This window comes from Melitaea cinxia, chromosome 4 (genome assembly GCF_905220565.1).
Source record: "Melitaea cinxia chromosome 4, ilMelCinx1.1, whole genome shotgun sequence".
In the NCBI taxonomy this organism is placed as follows: Eukaryota; Metazoa; Arthropoda; class Insecta; order Lepidoptera; family Nymphalidae; genus Melitaea; species Melitaea cinxia.
In genome coordinates this window covers 10,037,169-10,058,288 of record NC_059397.1, presented here as the reverse complement: position 1 = coordinate 10,058,288, position 21,120 = coordinate 10,037,169, and the positions used below count along the sequence as shown (strand labels likewise).

General features: G+C 34.2%; 2 protein-coding genes across 2 annotated transcripts in view; both read right to left on the bottom strand.

The window, feature by feature from the left end:
- LOC123670370 (MAP kinase-activating death domain protein) overlaps nt 1-285 on the bottom strand; it is a 44,357-nt gene extending 44,072 nt beyond the window's left edge. Inside the window, exon 1 of the mRNA XM_045603867.1 lies at nt 184-285. Within this exon, the coding sequence (XP_045459823.1) occupies nt 184-285 (102 nt within the window). The remainder of the gene's footprint in view (nt 1-183) is intronic.
- A 9,459-nt stretch (nt 286-9,744) lies between these two features.
- LOC123670153 (probable glutamine--tRNA ligase) lies at nt 9,745-20,192 on the bottom strand. The gene is made up of 12 exons (XM_045603661.1): nt 19,974-20,192; nt 19,488-19,886; nt 18,832-18,943; nt 18,162-18,530; nt 17,888-18,075; nt 17,337-17,563; nt 16,896-17,032; nt 15,901-16,072; nt 12,163-12,400; nt 11,198-11,343; nt 10,557-10,746; nt 9,745-9,878 (listed from the first exon to the last, which is right to left on the bottom strand). The coding sequence occupies exons 1-12, from the start codon at nt 20,088-20,090 to the stop codon at nt 9,831-9,833; spliced, it is 2,343 nt and encodes a 780-aa protein (XP_045459617.1). The 5' UTR covers nt 20,091-20,192; the 3' UTR covers nt 9,745-9,830.
- Between the last annotated feature and the right edge of the window lie 928 nt (nt 20,193-21,120).

Here is a 21,120-nt window from a genome sequence, read left to right as displayed (position 1 = left end):
GTTTTGAGATTGAGGAAACGTTTGAAACATAAAATTTACTCACAGATGTTAATAAAATGATTGAAAAAATACAATCAAGAAATTGTAATAAAGTAACTATTGTATTCAATAATATATTAATAACGATAATTTTTAAATAATCTAGTGTAGTAAAATTTTCTAGTCGAAAAAAAACATAGTTACCTGGACTGGTGCCAATCCTTTTCCTGAAGTGTACGGTTTAGCGCCAACGATAGTTAAATAATCCACCAATCGCGGACATAAGTGCTGCTTTTGAATGTCCATATTTTTGATATGCTCAATTCTATTTTTATCGAATCTCTAAACATAAGTTTTTTTAAAACCATTATATTGTTTTATATTATTGCTTGTCATAGTTATCACTGATTGTATTTCTAAAACAACACAATTTTACATTAATAATACAAAAGTGACGATTTACGTTTTCAAACATTTTTCTAAGATAATTTTACCGACATACGTTATTTTAATAGAATTTTTAATTTGACTAAAATCATTGAAATATCGTTATATTTGCAGTTTGTAGTGGCCCTGCTTCCTGCTCCGCGGGTTGTGGGTTCGATATCCGCCTGAGTCTGGGTGTCATATTTGTATTTATATATGTTTTATTCCAATGTTTATTTATAAAAAAATTTTTTGCTATATCAGCCAGCTGTTACTGCAAGCGTTAAGTTGCTTACCTTAGGAACAGACGACTATGGTGTATGTTATAAGATATTTGCTATAAGATATTTAGAAGCAAGAATACAGAACCTTGGTGTAAATTAACATTGTCCTTGTATACTTTACTAGCTTTTACCCGGGGCTTCCCTCGCAACGATTTATTTTATTATTATAAAAAGTATCCTTTGTTACTTCTAATACCTCCAAAAATATGTGTACAAAGTTTCATAATGATCAGTAGTGGTTTTCGCGTGAAAGCGTAACAAACAAACTTACATTCACATTTATAATATTACTAGGGGACCCAGCAGATGTTGTCCCGCTTGGAAAACAGCTACCAAGTTTGGTTGCTTACATACAGATAGCAGCGCCACCTACCGGGTCCAATTGAGATAAAAACTAGCCTATCACCCAAGTTGGACCAAATTACAGATGCTTACATGTTTGATAAAAATTGATTCAGTAGTTTTGAAGTTACATACCGATAGCAGCGTCACCTACCGGTTCCAATTGAGATAAAACTACCCTATCTCCCAAGTTGGACCAAATTACAGATGCTTACAAAATTTGATAAAAATCGGTTCAGTAATTTCGGAGTGTATCGCCCACATACATCGTGAAACGAAATTTTTATACATATGTATAAGATATTAATAATTTTTACACATTTTTGCTTAAATTGACTGCCTGTTACTTTAACTTAATTGTATAGTTATAATTATAACTGTAATCGTATAAACTTTGTGTAAGATTTGAATTTTGAACTACAAAAAATTCACGAAAAAATGTTCAGGTGGTGAAAGAAAGTAAATTATTATTTACTGTTACGAAAACCCATAGCCACTCCCAATTTTCATTAAAGCCGTGTTCAGTATAATAGCTTTTTAATACATCTTTCGTTACCTTCGCTCTATAACATTATGTTCGGCTACCCTTGACCTATTTACTTTTGTGACCTATTTGCAAGCTGTTCATACCGCAGGCACACCCACAAAGGCTTTACGGCGTTTATTGACTATAAGCTATAAAACTTTAATGGTTGGTTGGTAAAAGCCGGCAGCAGACTATAAAAATTACTTATCTTATTTCGTAACTAGCTGTGCCCGTGACTTCGCCCGTGTGGAATTTAACAAAATAATTATTGTTTAGTTCGCAGTTATAAAATTAAAAAAAATCTAAGATAAATGTAGCCTAAGTTACTACTTATTACCTCAGTTGCTCATAAGCCAGTGAAAGTTCGGTCAAAATCGGTTCAGCCGTTTCAAATATGAATTTATTAAAAAGCGGTTATTTTAATATTACAAGCAGACACTCCAATTTTATTTATTTGTATATATATAAAAGGGTTTAATATAAACCATTCATGGTGGTAACCTAAGTACAAATTTCAATCGAATAAGTATACATATATAGGCTGCGTTCCGAAATGCGATGCAAATTACCCTTATCCGATTTGAATTAAATGGTTCATTTTAATATTTGATAACGATATCTTATACTATTAAACGAGCAATTCTTGTATATATATATATATATACATATTATATATAATCTGAATCTCGGAAACGGGTCCAACGATTTTCATGAAATTTAGTATGCAGGGAATTTCGGGAGAGATAAATAAATCTAGCTAGGATTTATTTTTAGGAAATGTCGTTTTATCTCAGTTTTTAGACAATGAAAAAATATCGTGAGAATACGAATGTAAATTTCGCTATTGTCAGTAAAGTTGTAATAGCTCAGGTAGGAAATCGACCGGTCGCGATCGAAAAGACCATGGTTCATTATTTATTTTTTGATTTTTTATATTTATTTATATTTTTTATCATTGTCGGTAAAAAAATATTATTCATATTTTATAAATAATGATTTCCAAGAAACACGATTTACTAAATAAAGAATTATTTAAATATAAAATAAAGAGGTATGGTAATTGCCTTATTAATATTTAAGTATCAATAATAATAAACAAAAAGCGAAACTGTACTAGCATAGGTAATTGTTCTTATGGCCTGCGAAATTAACACCAGTTTGACGTCGTTCAATTACGTCATTCATGTGGGTAGATGGATAATGAAAAGCTTTGTATGCAGTCACGCTTATTCAAACAGAACATATTTATAACAGACCAGTTCCCGCAACTTTGTCCATCGGAAAGGCCATAGATACGGTTAAATAGCAAAAACATTAATTAATTGAATTAATTAATTGAAGGAAAGTTGTAAGACTTTCTTTTAGAATTTGCTATGAAAATTTAGCGAGTACTGTAAAAGAAAGAAGTATAAACGATAAAAATATTTTACAACGTAAAATTTTGGTACATAGATTTATTTAGTACGCTGTACTTAGATTTTTCTTGAATTTTTACAAGGATATTCTAATTATTTAACTAATTAATTATAATAATATGGAATGGCTAAAGTGTAATTTATATATTTTTTTTTTTGCTTCATTAACCATCAAATATATTGGCGCCATTTATACAAAATTTTATTACATAACTAGCTGACCCCGCAAGCGTTGTTTTGCCATATATGTTATTAAACCCCTTAATACCCTCCCCCCCCATAACTTCGGGGTATTAAAAATAGATGTTGTTCGATTCTCAGACTTACCCAATATGCACACAAAATTGCATGAGAATCGGTCAAGCCGTTTCGGAGGAGTTTAACTACAAACACCACGACACGAGAATTTTATATATTAGATTAAATTTCGAAAAACACTTTTGTGATCAATAGATACAAATGAAAAAAAGGTAAAACTAATTACTGACATAAGTGGTTGAACACCGCTATCGTTCAAACATCGATATGTATGTAAATTTTGATCTATTTTACTAATTGCTCTACTACCTACCACTTTCACGTTAGTTAATGTTAGTTTATTACACGCTGATGTGTGTAATAAGATAAGAGGAAAGAACCGTTACTGTTTCAGTAAAATAGTTTATTGTAATGTTTTTGCAAATAATATTGTAAAGTTAGCCGGAATGGGTGTCTATAGAAATTTTATAGATTTTTTGGTATTATCGAAACTAGGGATGATAGGAAAAATAAGAAATTAGAAACATTATAAGAAAGAATTGTCCAAAAAACTGGAAATCAAAATTATACTACTTATTATTACAACTTGAACTTTTTAAAGTAAGATAAAAATACCTATACTGTTTATAACACATCTAAATTATAAATACCATAAAATAACTATTTTTAATAATTTTTCATTCAACACAACCTATATAACGAAATGTTAATAATTGCAAAATATTTTTCACATTCTACACTTATGTAATGATGGTGTAAAGAATATAAATAGAAGAAAAATGCTAAGTAATTTAAATGTTACGTCACATAGACCACAAGCAGTTAAGCGATTGACGTACTAATGTACCTTCTAAAAGGCTTATGGTTACTTTACAAAGGCATAAAATCAGAATGTATTTAGTCCATAAATAAGTTAACAATATAGTGAAACTTACCTCTACTTCACATCGGGGGTTGAGGCTCGCACTGTTCTCCACATTATTTGTTTGTCGCACGCAAATGAATTTCGTGCGAATTATATTTGAGTGCGAGATGCCGCGTAGTGCAATGTCGTATAGCGTAGCGCGAACGTGAGTGACATGCGCGGCCGCCCACGCTCGATACAGCCGCCCGCCGCGCCGCGTTGCGCCCTCCGATCGCACTATCAGCGCCCGACCTACGAGACCTTCAGCTGAGGCGGCCTTACTCACTCCGTACACAATACGCGCTTATTGTATTACTTATCGATTGCTTCGTTTGAGATGATACTAACTCATAACAATCAAAAATAAAAATTATAAATTATAGAGCTTTTTGTTAAAATTTTATTTAAAATATTTTTATATAGGTAGTTTCTTTTTTATATTAGATATATTTATCTACGTTAGGAATTTTCATTATTAACTTTTGATAACGAAAGTTTGAATTTGTCACGCGGGTTTAAAAGGTCATATTATTTGGGACAATGGAGAATAGCGAGAAATTTTCAAAAAGTTTCGTTTGATTTCGAGGAAATCTAAAATCGCATAATTCAATATATTTTAACGGTAATAAAAGCTATTGATTAAAAAAATTGGCAATTATTAATTGCATCATTCGGTAGTGGCTTATAAGGAACTAAGTATATAATAGGATCTTGATACCTTAATATATCAATCATTCAAACCAACTGGCTCCCGGCACATTTACACTGGTCTACATTAATATAGAGATAAAATTTGCGAGTTTGTTTGTATTTTTAGAGGCTTGAAACTACTTACTGAACCGACCGATTTTGAATATTCTTTAAGTGTCTCCTGAATGTAATAGGCGATTTTTTATTTCCATAATAATAAGTCTTTAATAATATTAATAATAATAATAATAATAAATCTTTTTTGGACGGCTAACAAAAGTTCTTCGGAGCTACTTGTCAGGAGCCAACAAGGTCCGAGCCTATAACGCCTGGGTCATGCCCACTCTCTTGTACACCTTTGGCATAATCAGATGGACTCAGACCGAACTTGACGGCCTGGACAGAAGAGTCCGCACAACTATGACGCACCATCGCTTGCATCACCCTAAGTCGTCGGTCATGAGACTGTACATCCCGCGGAAGTGTGGTGGTCGAGGCATGTTAAGCGCTAAGACCATGCATAACCGCGAGGTGTGTAGCCTCAGGGCCTACTTTGAAACGAGACGGGACAGCGCTTTGCATGGTGACGTTTCAATGTGTGATAAAGGACTAACCCCCCTAGCCTTGGCCAAAGAGAACTGGCAGAAACCGGTCGTACTGAGCACCTCTGACCGGGAGACCGTATGGATGGAGAAGGAACTGCATGGACGGTTCTACAAGGCGCTTCACGCGCCTCACGTGGACAGTAAGGCCTCCGTGCAGTGGCTGCGATTCGGCGACCTCTTTGGGGAAACCGAAGGTTTTGTCTGTGCAATACAAGATCAGGTGGTCAAGACGAACAACTACCGAAAGCACGTCCTGAAGGATGGCACTCCCGACTTCTGTCGAGCCTGTCGTCATCCCAGTGAGTCACTCAGGCATGTGCTTTCGGGTTGTTCCGCGCTTGCTAATACTGAGTACTTGCACAGACACAACCAAGTGGCCAAGATTCTCCACCAAGAGCTTGCTCTTATGTACGGTCTCCTGGAACAGAGGATGCCGTATTACCAATACTCACCGGTGCCAGTACTCGAACGCGACGGAGTCCGGCTGTACTGGGACCTGCCTATCGCCACAGACAGGACGATACTGGCGAACAAGCCTGATATCGTGGTGATGGACAGGGCACGGTCGAGGGTATTTTTAGTGGACATCACCGTCCCGCATGACGAGAACCTCGTGAAAGCCGAGACTGAGAAAAAACGTAAATATCTGGATCTGGCGCACGAGATTGTCGACATGTGGGGTGTGGGGTCTGCTGAAATAATCCCTATCGTAATATCTGCCAATGGTTTGATCCCGGTTAGCCTCGCTCACCATCTGAGGCAACTGGGGATCCGGGACGGTTCGCTCGCAGCCAGGATGCAGAAGGCGGTGTTACTTGACTCGGCTAGGATTGTCCGCCGGTTTCTCAGCCTACAGCCCTAACCCCCGGCCGTTTGATCTCCCTGCCGGGGCGTATTCCTCCACCCGCTTATATTTATATATGTAAGTATAAGTAAATTTACTATATTATTTATATAAGTAGTTATTATAATATATGTATCTATTATGTATTGGGCGGGCGGAGTGACATTCAGTATAATAATAAAAACTCTTTATTGTACACTAATAAAAACAGGCGATAAGTAAAATATATTTGTGTTTTACATCTCAAAAGTATAGAACAAAAAGCCCTAATGCGATATTTTATTCGTTTTACGCATCTACTTACGCTGGCATTTTGGTAAATAAGTGATACGTTAATGAAATGTAAGCAGTGCTTAGTAGGTTTAAAAAGTCGGTAACACCATATACCTATGTCTCTGCTAAAGAATTCCATATTTCGATTTGCTATAAAGTATTCAATAATAATAATAATCGTGGTATGGTATTTGTGTCTTAAAATTATTACAATTTTAAGCATTATTATAATATTAAGTATGGTATATTGTTTTTAATCAATAAAAGTTACTTCATCATAAATATCATTTTACGAAGACAATCTTTGCCTTAAATTTTATGTTGTTTGGACGTATAGTTTATGAGATGCAGGAAGATGAACATTGATTTGGGTACTGGTGGCTACTGCGCGTAAATTACAATAAAGAAAATAATAAACACCTCACACTCAACGGCCCTGACTTGGATTCTTACCCCGTGTCGAGGGTCCGGAAACACAGGCATTACACAAGTACCATGTCCACAATTATATTTGACGACTAGCTGTGCCCGCGACTTCGTCCACGTGGAATTTAACAAAAAAGTTATTGTTCAGTTTGCATTAATTCGATTAGCTGGAACAAACAGCCAGACAGACAGACAAATATTGTAAAAAAATGTTATTTTGGTATATATACCGTGTATCCAGATGCATTAAGTATAAAGCGGTTATTTTAATATTACAAACAGACACTCAAATTTTATTTATTTGTATAGATTACTTAACTCAATATCTACGCTAACGACAAATACTTGTACACAGGCGTTTTTATGTGTCATAAAGGTTGACTGCGAGATTTTATACCAATCACTTTGTACACTTACAAATAAAATTTAAAATAAATAAAAATTATTTATTTAGAAAAACGTTTACATAACATGATACCGTTGTTGGGACATCCTTTTAAGTGTTTTACCTGTGTCAGGACATCCCGCTCTTCTTAAGTAAAATTATAACCACTATATATCTATATATAGTGGTTATAATTGAACTACGTTACTACCTTAACTTTTGAAGTAAAACTTATGAATGCGTGATAAGAGCGTTACGAAAGGTGTGATTGGGCGATGCGAACGGAAGTTGAGAGGGAGATATAAGTTAGTGAAGATAGAGAGCGAGTTACGTTTCGTAAGTTTTGAAGTAAAACTTCTTTACGCACGCTTGATTGGGAGAGTAAGCTGGTGAAAGCGTGACGAGAGCCTTACGAAAAGTGTTATCGAGCAAGGCGACCGGACGGTTAAGAGGGATATATAAGTTAATGAAGATAGAATGGGAGTTACGTTTCGTAAGCTTTACTTCAGTCGTGTGGTCTAAAGCACACTCGCTTTTTTTTTTTTTAATTATTCCAAGATTTTATTGTTTAAATAATAATTTTTAACAAAAAAAAAACCGACTTCAAAAAGGAAACTAAAAAGTGAAAAATAAAAATTTACTTAGTACAAAGTAATTCGTATTTTGATTTAGTTAATCAGAAATGATTAAATAAATATTTTATAATTTTGAAGTCGGTGCCAAGTAAAACAATAACTACTCTAGTATCTACTCGTAAGTTGTATTCAGTTTTCTTTCATAATTTGTTTCATTGACAACAGTCAAATACTTGAATACTGTTATTATTCTGTTATTGTTTTGACATATCTAATAATATTTTTTGTACTTGTTTGTTGTAAGTGTGTTGTTTGTATTTGTTATTGTAGCCAGGTTGTTGTAGTATTTACTTGGCACCAACTTAAAAATTATAAAATATTTATTTAATCATTTCTGATTAACTAAATCAAAATACGAATTACTTTGTACTAAGTAAATTTTTATTTTTCACTTTTTAGTTTCCTTTTTGAAGTCGGTTTTTTTTTTTGTTAAAAATTATTTTATTTTACAATTTTTAGTGATGGGTAGACCTAACAAGGATGCTTTTTCTCTTATGTCGGGGGTTCGGAAACATACACAATACACAAGCACAAACACCCAGATCATGACAAACATCTATATGGCCAATACAAATGTCTGTCATACGCGGGGATTGAACCCACTAACGCCAGCGCAACAGTCGGTGCTGTGACCGCTGCGCTAACGCGTCGACATACTATGAGTAAAGTTCGCTATATACACCTGGTACGTAATAACAACCGGGACTCACAGCCTAGCGTGTTCTCCGAAGCTAGGTTGGGAGAACCACAAGGATTAACAACTAGACCGAAAATAAATATTTGTATAAACATAAATATCCACTCTGAGCGGGAATAGAACCCGCAACCGTCGGTGTTTAGGCGCCGCTGACACGGCATATGCACCATTATATCAAAGCGGTCGTCAAACAGCAAAAGGTAACTTCTGTAAATTGTTGAGAAATTCCCCCGAGTGCTTATGGGCTCCATCATCAAACCTGGTCCTGCGACACAGATGATCACACAGCAGGTAATTGCTATAAATCGTTGAAAAGTTCCCTCGACTATCTTTCGTCTCCATCATCAGACTTTAATGGCACTTGTAACTCATATAGGTGCAAAGTTCTCATCAATAGAAACGAATTAAGTTCAAACAGCAGGTAATTGCTATAAGTCGTTGAAGAGTACCCTTGACTATCTTTCGTCTCCATCATCAGACTGAAATGGCACTTATAACTCATATATATGCAAAGTTCTCATCAATAGAAACGAATTAAGTTCAAACAGCAGGTAATTGCTATAAATCGTTAAAGAGTTCCCTCGACTAACTTTTGTCTCCATCATCAGACTGTAATGGCACTTATAACTCATACAGGTGCAAAGTTCTGATCAATAGAAACGAATTAAGTTCAAAAAGGAGGTAATTGCTATAAATTGTTGAAGATTTCCCTCGACTATCTTTCTTCTCCATCATCAGATCGACTCCAGACCTTTATTAAATAGTAGTGCTTTATAGTACTTAATGAAAACATGATTAAATTTACTAGTCACCCTTACGATTTTTGAAAGTTTCCCTCGATTTCTCTGGGATCCCATTATCAGATCCTGGTTTCCTTATCATGGTACCAAACTATGAATATCTCCTTTCCAACAAAAAAAGAATTATCAAAATCGGTTCATAAACGAAGAAGTTATCTCCGAACATACATAAAAAAAATAAAAATATATACGGTCGAATTGAGTAACCTCCTCCTTTTTTTGAAGTCGGTTAAAAATAATACAAAAATATTTTTAATAAATTATTTATTGTATAAATAAATATAATATGTTATAATTTCTGATTTTTTTTGTAAAAAACATTTAAAATGAGATTGAAAAGATTATTTTCCGGCGTCTTCTTTAAGAGAAACTGTTCTATTAAAGACGATCTGAAAAAAAGTTTTTTTTTTAGTTTCAATAAGAAATATAAACAAAGAGGACTAATAATATAACGGTACCTATTAAATACGTCCTTAAAATAATTACGATTTCACGATGTGCAAACTTAAAAAAAAAAGTTTTATTGTTACATGCAGGAAATAAAGAATATCTACATAAATACATAGGTACCTACTGCGCGTGCCCTATTATTTTTTTCAGTGTATTATATCGTTTAGACTAATTTTATAAATTCAGTGTGTGCACACTAGATATTTTTACAAGCTAGATATTTTAGGGCAAAACATACTTTTTTATATTTTATTTTCAGAGTAATTATATTATTTAAACATGTCTATAGGTAGGGCACAGCAGGAAATATACTGCTCAAAATCTGGAGCAACCGACCAGGGATTTACCTCGACCCTTCAGAAAAGATCACAGCTAAACAAGTGACCAGAGCTCCTGGGGTGAATTGGGGGTATGGTCGGTAACGCGTTTGCGTTGCTTCTGGTGTCGCTGACGTCTATAAGCTACGGTATTTGCTTACCATCAGGTGAGCCATAAGCTTGTTTCCCAACCTTTTTTAAAAATGTGTCCCACATACACTGTTTATATAATCGCCCTCCTTTTGCGTCGGGGAACAAAAATGAAAAATGAAAGAAAACAAAAATTCAAGCAATACATACGTTTGTAGACGAGGTATCTGGATCGACTGAGAAAAAGCCGATGCGCTCGAATTGAAACTTTTCATACACTTTGGCACCTTTGATGGAACGATCTGCGTACGCGTATACGACCTTCAACGTGTCCTCACGACAATCGGTTATAAAACCGCCTGGAACCTCACTCGGGTCTTCAGGATTCTTATGTTTGAATCTACGGGAAATAATAACATAACTGTATCAAAAGTAGTTTTATAAATTTATTATAAAATTATTTTTTATTAAGAGCAGCATGTTGCTAAATTAACTTTATTGTTACAATTTGCCATAACGTGATATTCTATCAAGTTATGTGCTACATAAAAATTGAAAAATGTAATTTATAGAGCACATTTTACGTCAGCAAATGAATATTTTTTTTATTTAATAATTTTTAGATTATCACTATAACAATTACAATATTATTATTATTTTTTACATAGATATTATAATATAATGTATCATTACATTGCTCTTGTTCACTATTACTTTCTTTCAACCAAGGTTACCTGGTAGAAAATGTTAATGTGCAATACAGATTTGTAAATAGATAAATAATTATTAACAAAAGTTTATAATTAGAAAAACGTAAGAATTATATGTTTTTCATTCAGCAATGAACTTACAATGGCTCGTATAGACGAATTTCCACAGACACAGGCTGTGACACCCAATGTACGAACGCTTTTGGCTTAACTGCTGATTCGGTCGATTCCGCAGTGCATTCTAACTCACTAACTTGGCCTGCACTGTTTTTGATTACTTTTGATACCTGTGCATAAATTGATGACTAAATTGTATACCCCAAACATTTTTTGAAAATTGGCAAAATTGTTAAACACATTTTTAAACATCGCGTCTAAATTTTATAAATGACGAGTTTTGAGAGTTCCTTCAAATAGAAGAGGGGAATAGGGGGAGAATAGAGGAGGGGAAGTATTTAGGAGATCAAATTATCTGCTAATGGTAAATTAAGTTTTAGTAGCGATTATTTGTTTTTAGCATGGTTACAAAACAAATCAATAAAATCAATACAAAATTGCAACATAATACATATTTCTAAATTTGTGTTTCAATAATAATTATAAATAAATATCTTATAACATACACACACGGTCGTCTGTTCCTGTAGTAAGCAGCTTAATGCTTGTGTTACAGGTAACAGCCTACTGTTATAACTATATATTATAAATATATATATACAAATATATAAATACAAATATTACACCCAGACTCAGGCGGGAATCGAACCCGGAACCCGCGGCACAGAAAGCAGGGCCCCTACAAACTGCGCCAACGGGCTAGTCGAAAGTCTAAGTTCGATGACAACGGAATCACAATATCCAAATTAAATATACTAATTAAATCTAATCAGTTCGTTTTATTAGTTGTCAGTCAATTGAACGAAGCAAAAAAACCTTGTACACTCGTAAATCCTTAAAAATATTTTTTAAAAAAATATCAAGGTTGCATAATAAATTAAAATTTCTACACACTTTTAAAAGATAAAAGCGAAATTTCCCATGTTTTCGTAGGTACTATCCGCAGATGAGTTTGAAATAGAAGTCTAGAAAAGAAAAGAAAAACAAACCTTTAATACATATCCAGCATGACGTAAGCCCACAGTTTGAGTTGGTGTAAGACGTCGATAGCCCTTTTCTGGTTGCTCCTTAAAATCGGCCGCTTCAATAAACAGAACTTTATCTAAAACTACGTTGTGAGAGCCTTTTTCTGGTTCATTCGGAAAGTCTGGTACTTGGACAATAATCGGTTTTCCACTTTCAAAATTGGTGATCGTAATTTTTAACGGCTCAAGAACAACCATAACTCTAGAAAATAAAAATCAATATCAGATCAATGACACTACTTTTTACACTACACATTAGTTGTATAATTGGAAAAAAAGTAAGACAAGAAGAAAAATCGGTTACTGTTTATTTTGGAGCTTAGAGCAAAATATCTACATCTAAAAAAAATTGATACAAGGTTGTGTTAAGTATACTAATGTTTGTTGGTCGAGGTTATTCATTAACACCATAACGATGATATCGTAATGTTAATAAAAGGAGGACTTATGCCATTTTAAGTTGTTTTAAAATTTATCCCCAATAGGGAAAGGCAAAGGACTATAATCCATACAGCCTAGTCTGAATTTGTAAGTTTCGTTCTGATATGCCATTTTAAACTTCCTTTGACATTTTGAAATCTGATCAATAAAGAAAAAAAAGAATAGTTTAAAAAGTAGCACAGCAAAATTGACGAGTTTGCTAGTGATGTATTAAGAAACGGAGGATTGATCCAATTTTTAAACTTTTCATGATAAAGTCAATTAATTAAGAGCCATTTCACAATATTCGGTAACAATTCGCAAAATTGTAATATTTTGACGTCGTTAATCTCAGTATTGGATGCAATAATATAATTTATATTTTTGAAATATAATAGAGCAACCTTTACGGTAGTAAGATAATGGATCAGAATTATGATTTATATTGTGTCTACAAAATTATTAACCTTTTCATCAGCCGCCTCCCTGGGTAAACGGTCGAAATGTATAATTTGAAGTCCTATTTTCCTATAACCGCTACCTTAAAACTGTATAAAAAAATATGGTATATGTGGAATATGTTTTTGTTGATACATAATACAGATTTTTTTCCATTTGTATCTCCGTTAATCCGTAATAAAATTTTAAATATACAAATATTTTCCAAATAAGTACAATTTTAAAAGCGATATTTTTTTAGAAAACAATGAAATTTTAAGGAATTATCTACACCAAAGTAAACTTACATCACTTAGGAACATAAAAATAATAATTAATATATTTAAATATTTTTACTACCTTTTGTATCAAAAATAAAAAGACTATATAATACCACGCATCAAACTCTGTAAATCAGTCGAGCGCCAGCGCTCTTTAAAGTCCACGCCAAATTCTGCGCAGCCGTCTGTTTCGCTCTCACGCCCTGCACGCCTGTTGTTATAGTGTGATAAACCGCATTTGATACTTTCATAAAAATAAAAAAAATATGCGAAAATTACTGTAAAATAATATAATAATAATTTCTGTAAACAAATGTATAATTGATTTTTTTTTTTATTACATTATCAATACAAATAGGCATTTAAATCTGTTTGTCTTATTATTTGCTAATTAATATGTTTGTCGGTGTCATTGAGTTTATAAAAAAATTAAAACTGGCAAAATTTGATGGTCTACTTGCATCCAAAACTATGCAACTCACGTTCACACTCAGATTATCTGTGGCATAATAAAATGCTATTTTATTCATATCGTAAATATTAGATTCATTCGTAAACTCAAAAAACTAAATCAATTTAAAAAAAAATTTGTTTCATAAAATTGATTTTTAATTTTTATTTTAAATTTATTGACTGTTGTTAAATAACATACTTGAAACTTTTATTATACATTATAAAAAGATCAAGATGGGTTTTTGGTTGTCACACTATACTAAGTAGCATAAAGATGCAACCAAATTTACCTAAACTAGCAGAGCGAAAAATTGTGAAATGGCTTTTAAGGAAAAAAAAAATATTATTTATTTTTTTGTGTACCACACAATCGACCATTCCAGCGGGGACCATCTACATCGTTTCATAGCTTAATTGGCTAGAACACCGACACGGTGAGTCGGAGATACAGGTTCGATCGCCGCTGGAACGATTGATTTTTTATATAATATTAAAAATGTTTAAAAAAAGAATAGTTTCAAAAATATTATGATGCGCGTAATAAACGTGCAGCGCTCTGCATATCTATTATTAATTACTGTCTACATTTAAAGAGGTTTCATAAATTTTATATCCACTCGCAAATGCCATCATCATCATCAAGAGGGTATCATCGTCAAGAGGAGAGCTGTTCTATGCATCTCTGTCCAAGCGTATCGTTGTTTGAAAGCAATCGTTAGATTTCACATTTTTATATCTGAGCAATTTTCTAAATTTCTCTTTCCGTAAGAACCTTATGCAAAGAATTAGAAAATTAAAAAAAAAGTTAATTGAATCGTGTTTTAAGCTCAGCAACATATTTAGCGATTCGTTTTTAATTATATAGATAACTGGCATCAGGATAAGCAGTATAAAGGCTGGTCCATAAAACACTTTTTTTTTTTGAGGATTTGCTTAGCGTGACGAGATATGACAATGGCAGATACCCCTCTCTCGTCTCGTCGTTCTTAAAACTCATCAATTTAATCTCTACTTTCGAAATTAAAAAAAAATAAGAATGCAGCATTCGTGACGTAATATCTGCTAGGGAGTTTTTTTTTATGTCACTAGGTCGGCAAACAAGCGTACGGCTTACCTGATGGTAAGCGATTCATCATCATCATTATTACAGCCTATACAGTCCACTGCCGGACATAGGCCTCCACAAGTTTACGCCAAAAATAACGTGAACTCATGTGTTTTGCCCATAGTCACCACGCTGGGCAGGCGGGTTGGTGACCGCAGTACTGGCTTTGTCGCACCGAAGATGCTGCTGCCCGTCTTCGGCCTGTGTATTTCAAAGCCAGCAGTTGGATGGTTATCCTACCACCGATCGGCTTTTTTTTCGGGTAAGCGATTAACGTAGCTTATAGACACCTGCAACACCAGAAGCATCGCAAGCGCGTTGCCGACCCAATCCCCAATCCCCCCCCCCCCAGGAACTCTGGTCACCTTACTCACCAACAGGAACACAATACTGCTTGAAAACAGTATTATTTTGCTGTGATCTGTAAGGTCGAGGTACTACCCCAGTCGGGCTGCTCCATATTTTGAGCGGGAAATTCCTGCTGTGCCCTACCTCAGTTAAAGAGCTGAAAGTAGCCATGCGAAGTTTATATCACTGAAAAGAAAAGAGAGATATATATCATTTTGATCTTAGGATATATATCACTCATTTAGCTCTTCAGCTCATTTAGCTCAGTGAAATAATTTTATAATGCAACCAAAATGCAACCTTATGTTGTCGTAATAAAATACTTTTTCGCTTGTTCAAAGCAAGACGATTGAGTCTATGACCTTGTGAAATATGAATCGAAAAGATACAGAGCCATAACTATCTATCTCTCTCTTTCGCGTGATAAACGCCATCGTCCGATCGAGTGGCTCACTAGCTCAGTCTCGTTTACTCCCGCTCAGTACGTCAGTCTCTCGAAAATGAATCATAAGACTAGTGAGCTGGAGATATATTTGAAACGTAAGTGAGCTGATGAGAGACTAGCTCACTTGAAAAGATATGTTTCATTTGTATCACTCACTCATGAGTTACCCAAGTCTAGCTGAAAGTGAGCGAGGGCGGGTGTCGTTAGGGTACCTAGGCGCGGTGAGGTTGAGAGCGTCCCGCGCGGCCGCGTCCAGCGCGCAGGGGTCGACGGCGCCCAGCGCGCCCGTGACGCCCAGGCGCGCGCAGAACGCGTTGACGGCCGCCGCGGGCACGCCGCGCCGCCGCAGCGCCGGCAGCGTGAGCAGCCGCGGGTCGTCCCAGTCTGGAACCAACGCTTACATTGGCCTCGAGTTTCTTTTATATACATATACGTACAATAATAATAATAATATTCTTTATTGCACACCATTAAAAGATACAAAACAAAAGTAGTATAATTAGAGGAAGATGTACAAAGGCGGTCTTATCGCTAAAAGAGCGATTTCTTCCAGACAACCTTTGGGTATAGGACAGCGCATAGAAAAGCGGTTAGGAAGAGTACAAATAATTGTTATAGAAATAAGAATACATCGCAATAGATTATAAAAAATTATACATACATATATACATACATACATATGCTTACACACTTACATACATTCAAATATACACATATACTCATATGTTGTGTTACAATCTGGGCGGCAAACAAGGGTACGGCTCGCCTTAGAAGACCCCTGCAGCACCAGAAGCTACAATCCTTGCTGACCTAATCGTCTAAAAACGTCGAAAAAGTGTGCATACAACTAAATAACCGCATATGGAAACGAATTCTTTTTCTCGTAGAATGTTTTTCATTGTAAATTGTAGCCGTGCTTACGCGCTCTCGAAAGGTATCATGCGGAACGAGTCTATCAAAGTAGCTTTTATATTTAAACAAAGTCAAATTTAAAAGTACTACAGAACTACAGCTACATCTATAGAATCCCTTATTTAAAGGAACACAGTTAGTGTGCTACTAAATTAGAAATCGAACACTGTCTACATTGGTACAAATTGCTAGGAATGTAAGAATAAATGAGCTGTCACAATTAGTACTGAACTATTGGTAGAGAAAATTTATAATAATATAGATTACTAACTAAATTAAATATTAAAATAATCACCATTAACTATTCCATGTTCAATAAGTTTTCCAATTTTCCTTTTAGAAACAACTGTGTAGTTGACATTTAACCTTCCATATTCCCACTGCACCGGGCAGTATATGTCAAGAACATTGCAGAGCCAGTAGTATGAAGACCTATAAAAGAATTATATAATAAAATTTTTCAGAAACGTCTACTAAAGTTAAAAATCAATTTAATTCCTTTTAAATTAAGTGAATAAGTTCAATTCCTAATAATTTTTTTTAAATTAGTATATTTAAAAAAAATATGCCTATTACAAACCAGTTTACTTCAAATGTTGTCTTTGATAGTCTTTTAAATGGAGACTAGACATTTTGTTTGGGATTTTTTTTTTTCAACCTAATTTAAGAATTGCTTTTTAAATTATTATTTTTTAAAGAGAAAATTAAACAAGAATACAATAAAAGACCAACTCACCTCCTTGATTGAAACTCTTTAGTGCACAAAGAGTGGGTGATATGCTCAATACTATCACAGAGACAGTGAGTGTAGTCATAAGTAGGATATATACACCACTTGTTGCCTGTTCGGTGATGTGGTTTGAACTTGATCCTATATGCTACAGGGTCTTGCTTACCCTCTTCGAGAGTTATTTTCATTCTTAGAGTGGCCTCGCCTTCATCAATTTTGCCATTTTTCATATCCTTAAAAGAACAAAGAAATATTCAGGATCAGTGTTTATAATTTAAATTATAATATAATTACTTTATGATGTCTCCTCTCCGTGTTGGTGAAGAGACCTTTACATACTGTTTCCTATCATAAGTAAAAATTGATTTCGAGTAGTTGTCATGACTACTGGGATTGACTGTTTTATGTGTTTTATGAGCATGGTGGAGATAGCCACGAGGTTATACAATCAGACCAGAAAGAAATATTTACATATCATCTCTAAGGTAACTACTTGCACCTCTACAACAGAACAGTTAATAATATTTACACACAATTTAATCCTTTAAATGACATACCTCAAACAATTGTAAACTCTCTTCAATCGGTCTATTCCTCCAAGGAGAAGGAGGTGGATTGAAACCTTTTATCTCTTCTGATTTTTGATGACAAATATAAGCAAGATCTTTCTTGATTAATTTTACAGCCCATTCATACAACTGATCAAAATAATCAGAGGAATGTGTTACCTTGTAAGGCTTGTAACCTAAATACAATTAAATAAAATTTAGCAGACACATATTTACATTTATAAATTTATAATTATCTAGTATTAAAATAAATGTTTCATACCTAACCATTCTACCATATCTTTGATAGCAACAAAGAATTTCTCTTCTTCTTTTTCAGGGTTTGTATCATCATATCTCAAGAAACAAACACCATCATGTGCCGCAGCATAGCCAAAGTTAATATTAATGGCTTTAGCATGTCCTATGTGGAGGATTCCATTAGGTTCTGGAGGAAATCTTGTTCTTACTTTGCCAGATGTAATTTTGAGATGTTCTTCTAAAAGCTTTTTAGTGTTGGGTGTGACGACATAGCCATCACTCTTATAATTTTCTCCAGGAGCATGAAATTGTAACTTTTTCATTAATTCTGGTATACTCACTGCTCCACCAATGTCTCCACTTGATTCTGTGACGTCTGAGGTTTCATTTGCTGCATAATAAACAAATTAGTTAAAAAAATTACCTATATCAGTTAGATGTTACCTAAAACACAAGCATTAAATGGGCTACTTTAGGAACAGACAACCGTTTGTGTATATCTATATATATAAAAATGAATGTTTGTCTGTATGTCCTATATAGAATCTAAATTATGCATTTTATCATGTCATTATCTTCAGCAAAGTGTAGTGCATGAGCCCAGAAGTTTTTGAGTTGGTACTACCAAAAAGAAATAGCATAGTAACGTACATAGGGTACAGCTAATTAAAGATATTTATTTACTTATATACCTTGTGGTTCTTCCTTTTTCACCTTTTTATTGACATCACCTTTTGTTTTCTTTTCGGCCTTAGGAACTGGAGCTAAGTCAGCTTCTGTTTTTGGCCCTAGCAAGTCCAAGATCTGTTAAAAATATATTAAATACTAATTGTAATTTGCGTACCTATAATCACCTTAAAATGAACAAGACATTTAAAGGATTCTTTTTATTATAGGGATTCAAGTGACTTGGAGTTTTAAATAATATCAGTGTTTAAGTTTTAAATATTATCCATTAATTAATTACAACTTAATACATTGTGATACTTTAATCTACTGTCCTGAAGGAATTGTGTTGATTTTGTGATAAAAATTACCCCAGGACACTCCCAAGTCCATAACAATACACGACAGACAAATATGAAAACATTTTTTTGGCTTCAATATTATTTAAAATATGTGTAAAGTAGCACCTTTAGCAATTTCCATATAAATTACACTTTCATTCAATTTTCAACATTTGTGTAAATATTGACACAACCAGCGATGAAATACACATAATGTATGTATTACTATCTCAAACATACTTTTTAAATATAATTTTTATTATAATATTTAATACTTATATTATTACCTATTATAATACTTAGGTATATTAATAAAATATGGAGTAATAATTATTAGTCACCTGTATATCAACCTCATTTTTAATAGCTTTTCCATCAGCCCATTTTAAGTCAGCTCTTACTGCCTGCATTATGATTCCTGAATTAAACCGATACCTCTTTTCAATAAGTTCTTGTTTAAACTTTGCCATATGCTTTTCTACGGCTTGTTCAACCTGTTCAGGTGAAACAACCACTCCAACTCCACAAGCATTTTCAAATTCATTTATGTCTACTTTAGATTCATTGACATGACTTAATAAATATTCTAATGCAGCATCGATTCTCAACGTCGAATCTAATTTTCCGTCGATAATGTACTTACAAACAAATGAAAGTTTATCGCCGATTTGGGGCTTGATCTTAGTTGCTAGGTGGTAAATCAGTAATCCTGCTCCATTGGGTATTTTCTGTAAGTCTATCTATAAGGTAATATTGTCATTAAATAAAGAAAATTTATAGTTGATAGCACAAATGAAGACTTTATTTTAACAATTTTCTTTCCTAACCTCATTCAATGCGGCCAGTAGAAACTTTGTTACGTTGGCATTTTTTAAAGTTTCTTTAGCCTTTTGTTCACTTAAACCTAAGAGTTTGAATTTTTCTATAGTTTCTTCAGGAGACATATTATTAACACTAATTTTTTTTTAAAGTTAAGCCGTTAAACTTATAATTCCGACGGTGAAAACACATAACATGTACTTGACAAGTTGACACCTTTGACACTTTTGATATTGGGCGCGTTCCACCTAAGGCCCACAACGCTAACGCCCACGCATGATCGCTGAAATTGCCGTTCTACTAACATAAAAATGCCACGGGTGTTGAGGGTGAATTTTATAAGTGGAACGCTTATTTGTCACAGCTAGTAATGCCAACATTTTGAAATCTTTTTTACAAAATAAAATAAATGCGATTCAACAATTGTCTCAGTTTATAAGTAACTAGCGACCCGCCCAAGTTTCGTACGGGCGCAATGCTGATATTAAATCATCATCATCATCATTACAGCCTATACAGTCCACTGCTGGACATAGGCCTCCACAAGTTTACGCCAAAAATAACGTGAACTCATGTGTTTTGCCCATAGTCACCACGCTGGGCAGGCGGGTTGGTGACCGCAGTACTTACTGGCTTTGTCGCACCGAAGACGCTGCTGCCCGTCTTCGGCCTGTGTATTTCAAAGCCAGCAGTAAGGTGGTTGTGGAACCTTGTTATCCCTTAGTCGCCTCTTACGACACCCACGGGAAGAGAGGGGGTGGCTAAATTCTTTAGTGCCGTAGCCACACAGCACATAAATACTATCTACAAAAAAAAATACGTTAGAAACATATAAAATTGTTAGTGTTTCTCTACCATATTATGCATGTATTATATATATAAACCCTCCTCTTGAATCACTTTATCTATTTAAAAAAATCGCATCAAAATCCGTTACGTGGTTTTAAAAATCGAAGCATACAGACAGCGAGAAGTGACTTTGTTTCATACAATGTTGTGAGTTGATTTTAAAAAATTAAAAATTATAATTTTTGAAAATTAGACAATTTTTTTTCACTTAAATAAAAAGAAGTGTGTGTGTGTCAGCTGCGACACCAGAGTGGAGTTTACTCCTTCAGATTGACTGTCTAAACAGGCACAAAAAAGATTTACTAA

Bases quoted from the DNA above. Each gene is read 5' to 3' on its own strand.
- LOC123670153 (XM_045603661.1), bottom strand. From the start codon at position 20,090: ATGTCTCCTGAAGAAACTATAGAAAAATTCAAACTCTTAGGTTTAAGT. The intron at 18,944-19,487 runs GTGACTAATAAT...TATTTTTAACAG, and splicing joins AAAATGAGGTTGATATACAG to ATCTTGGACTTGCTAGGGCC. The intron at 17,033-17,336 runs GTGAGTTGGTCT...ATTCTTTTATAG, and splicing joins AAAGAGTTTCAATCAAGGAG to GTCTTCATACTACTGGCTCT.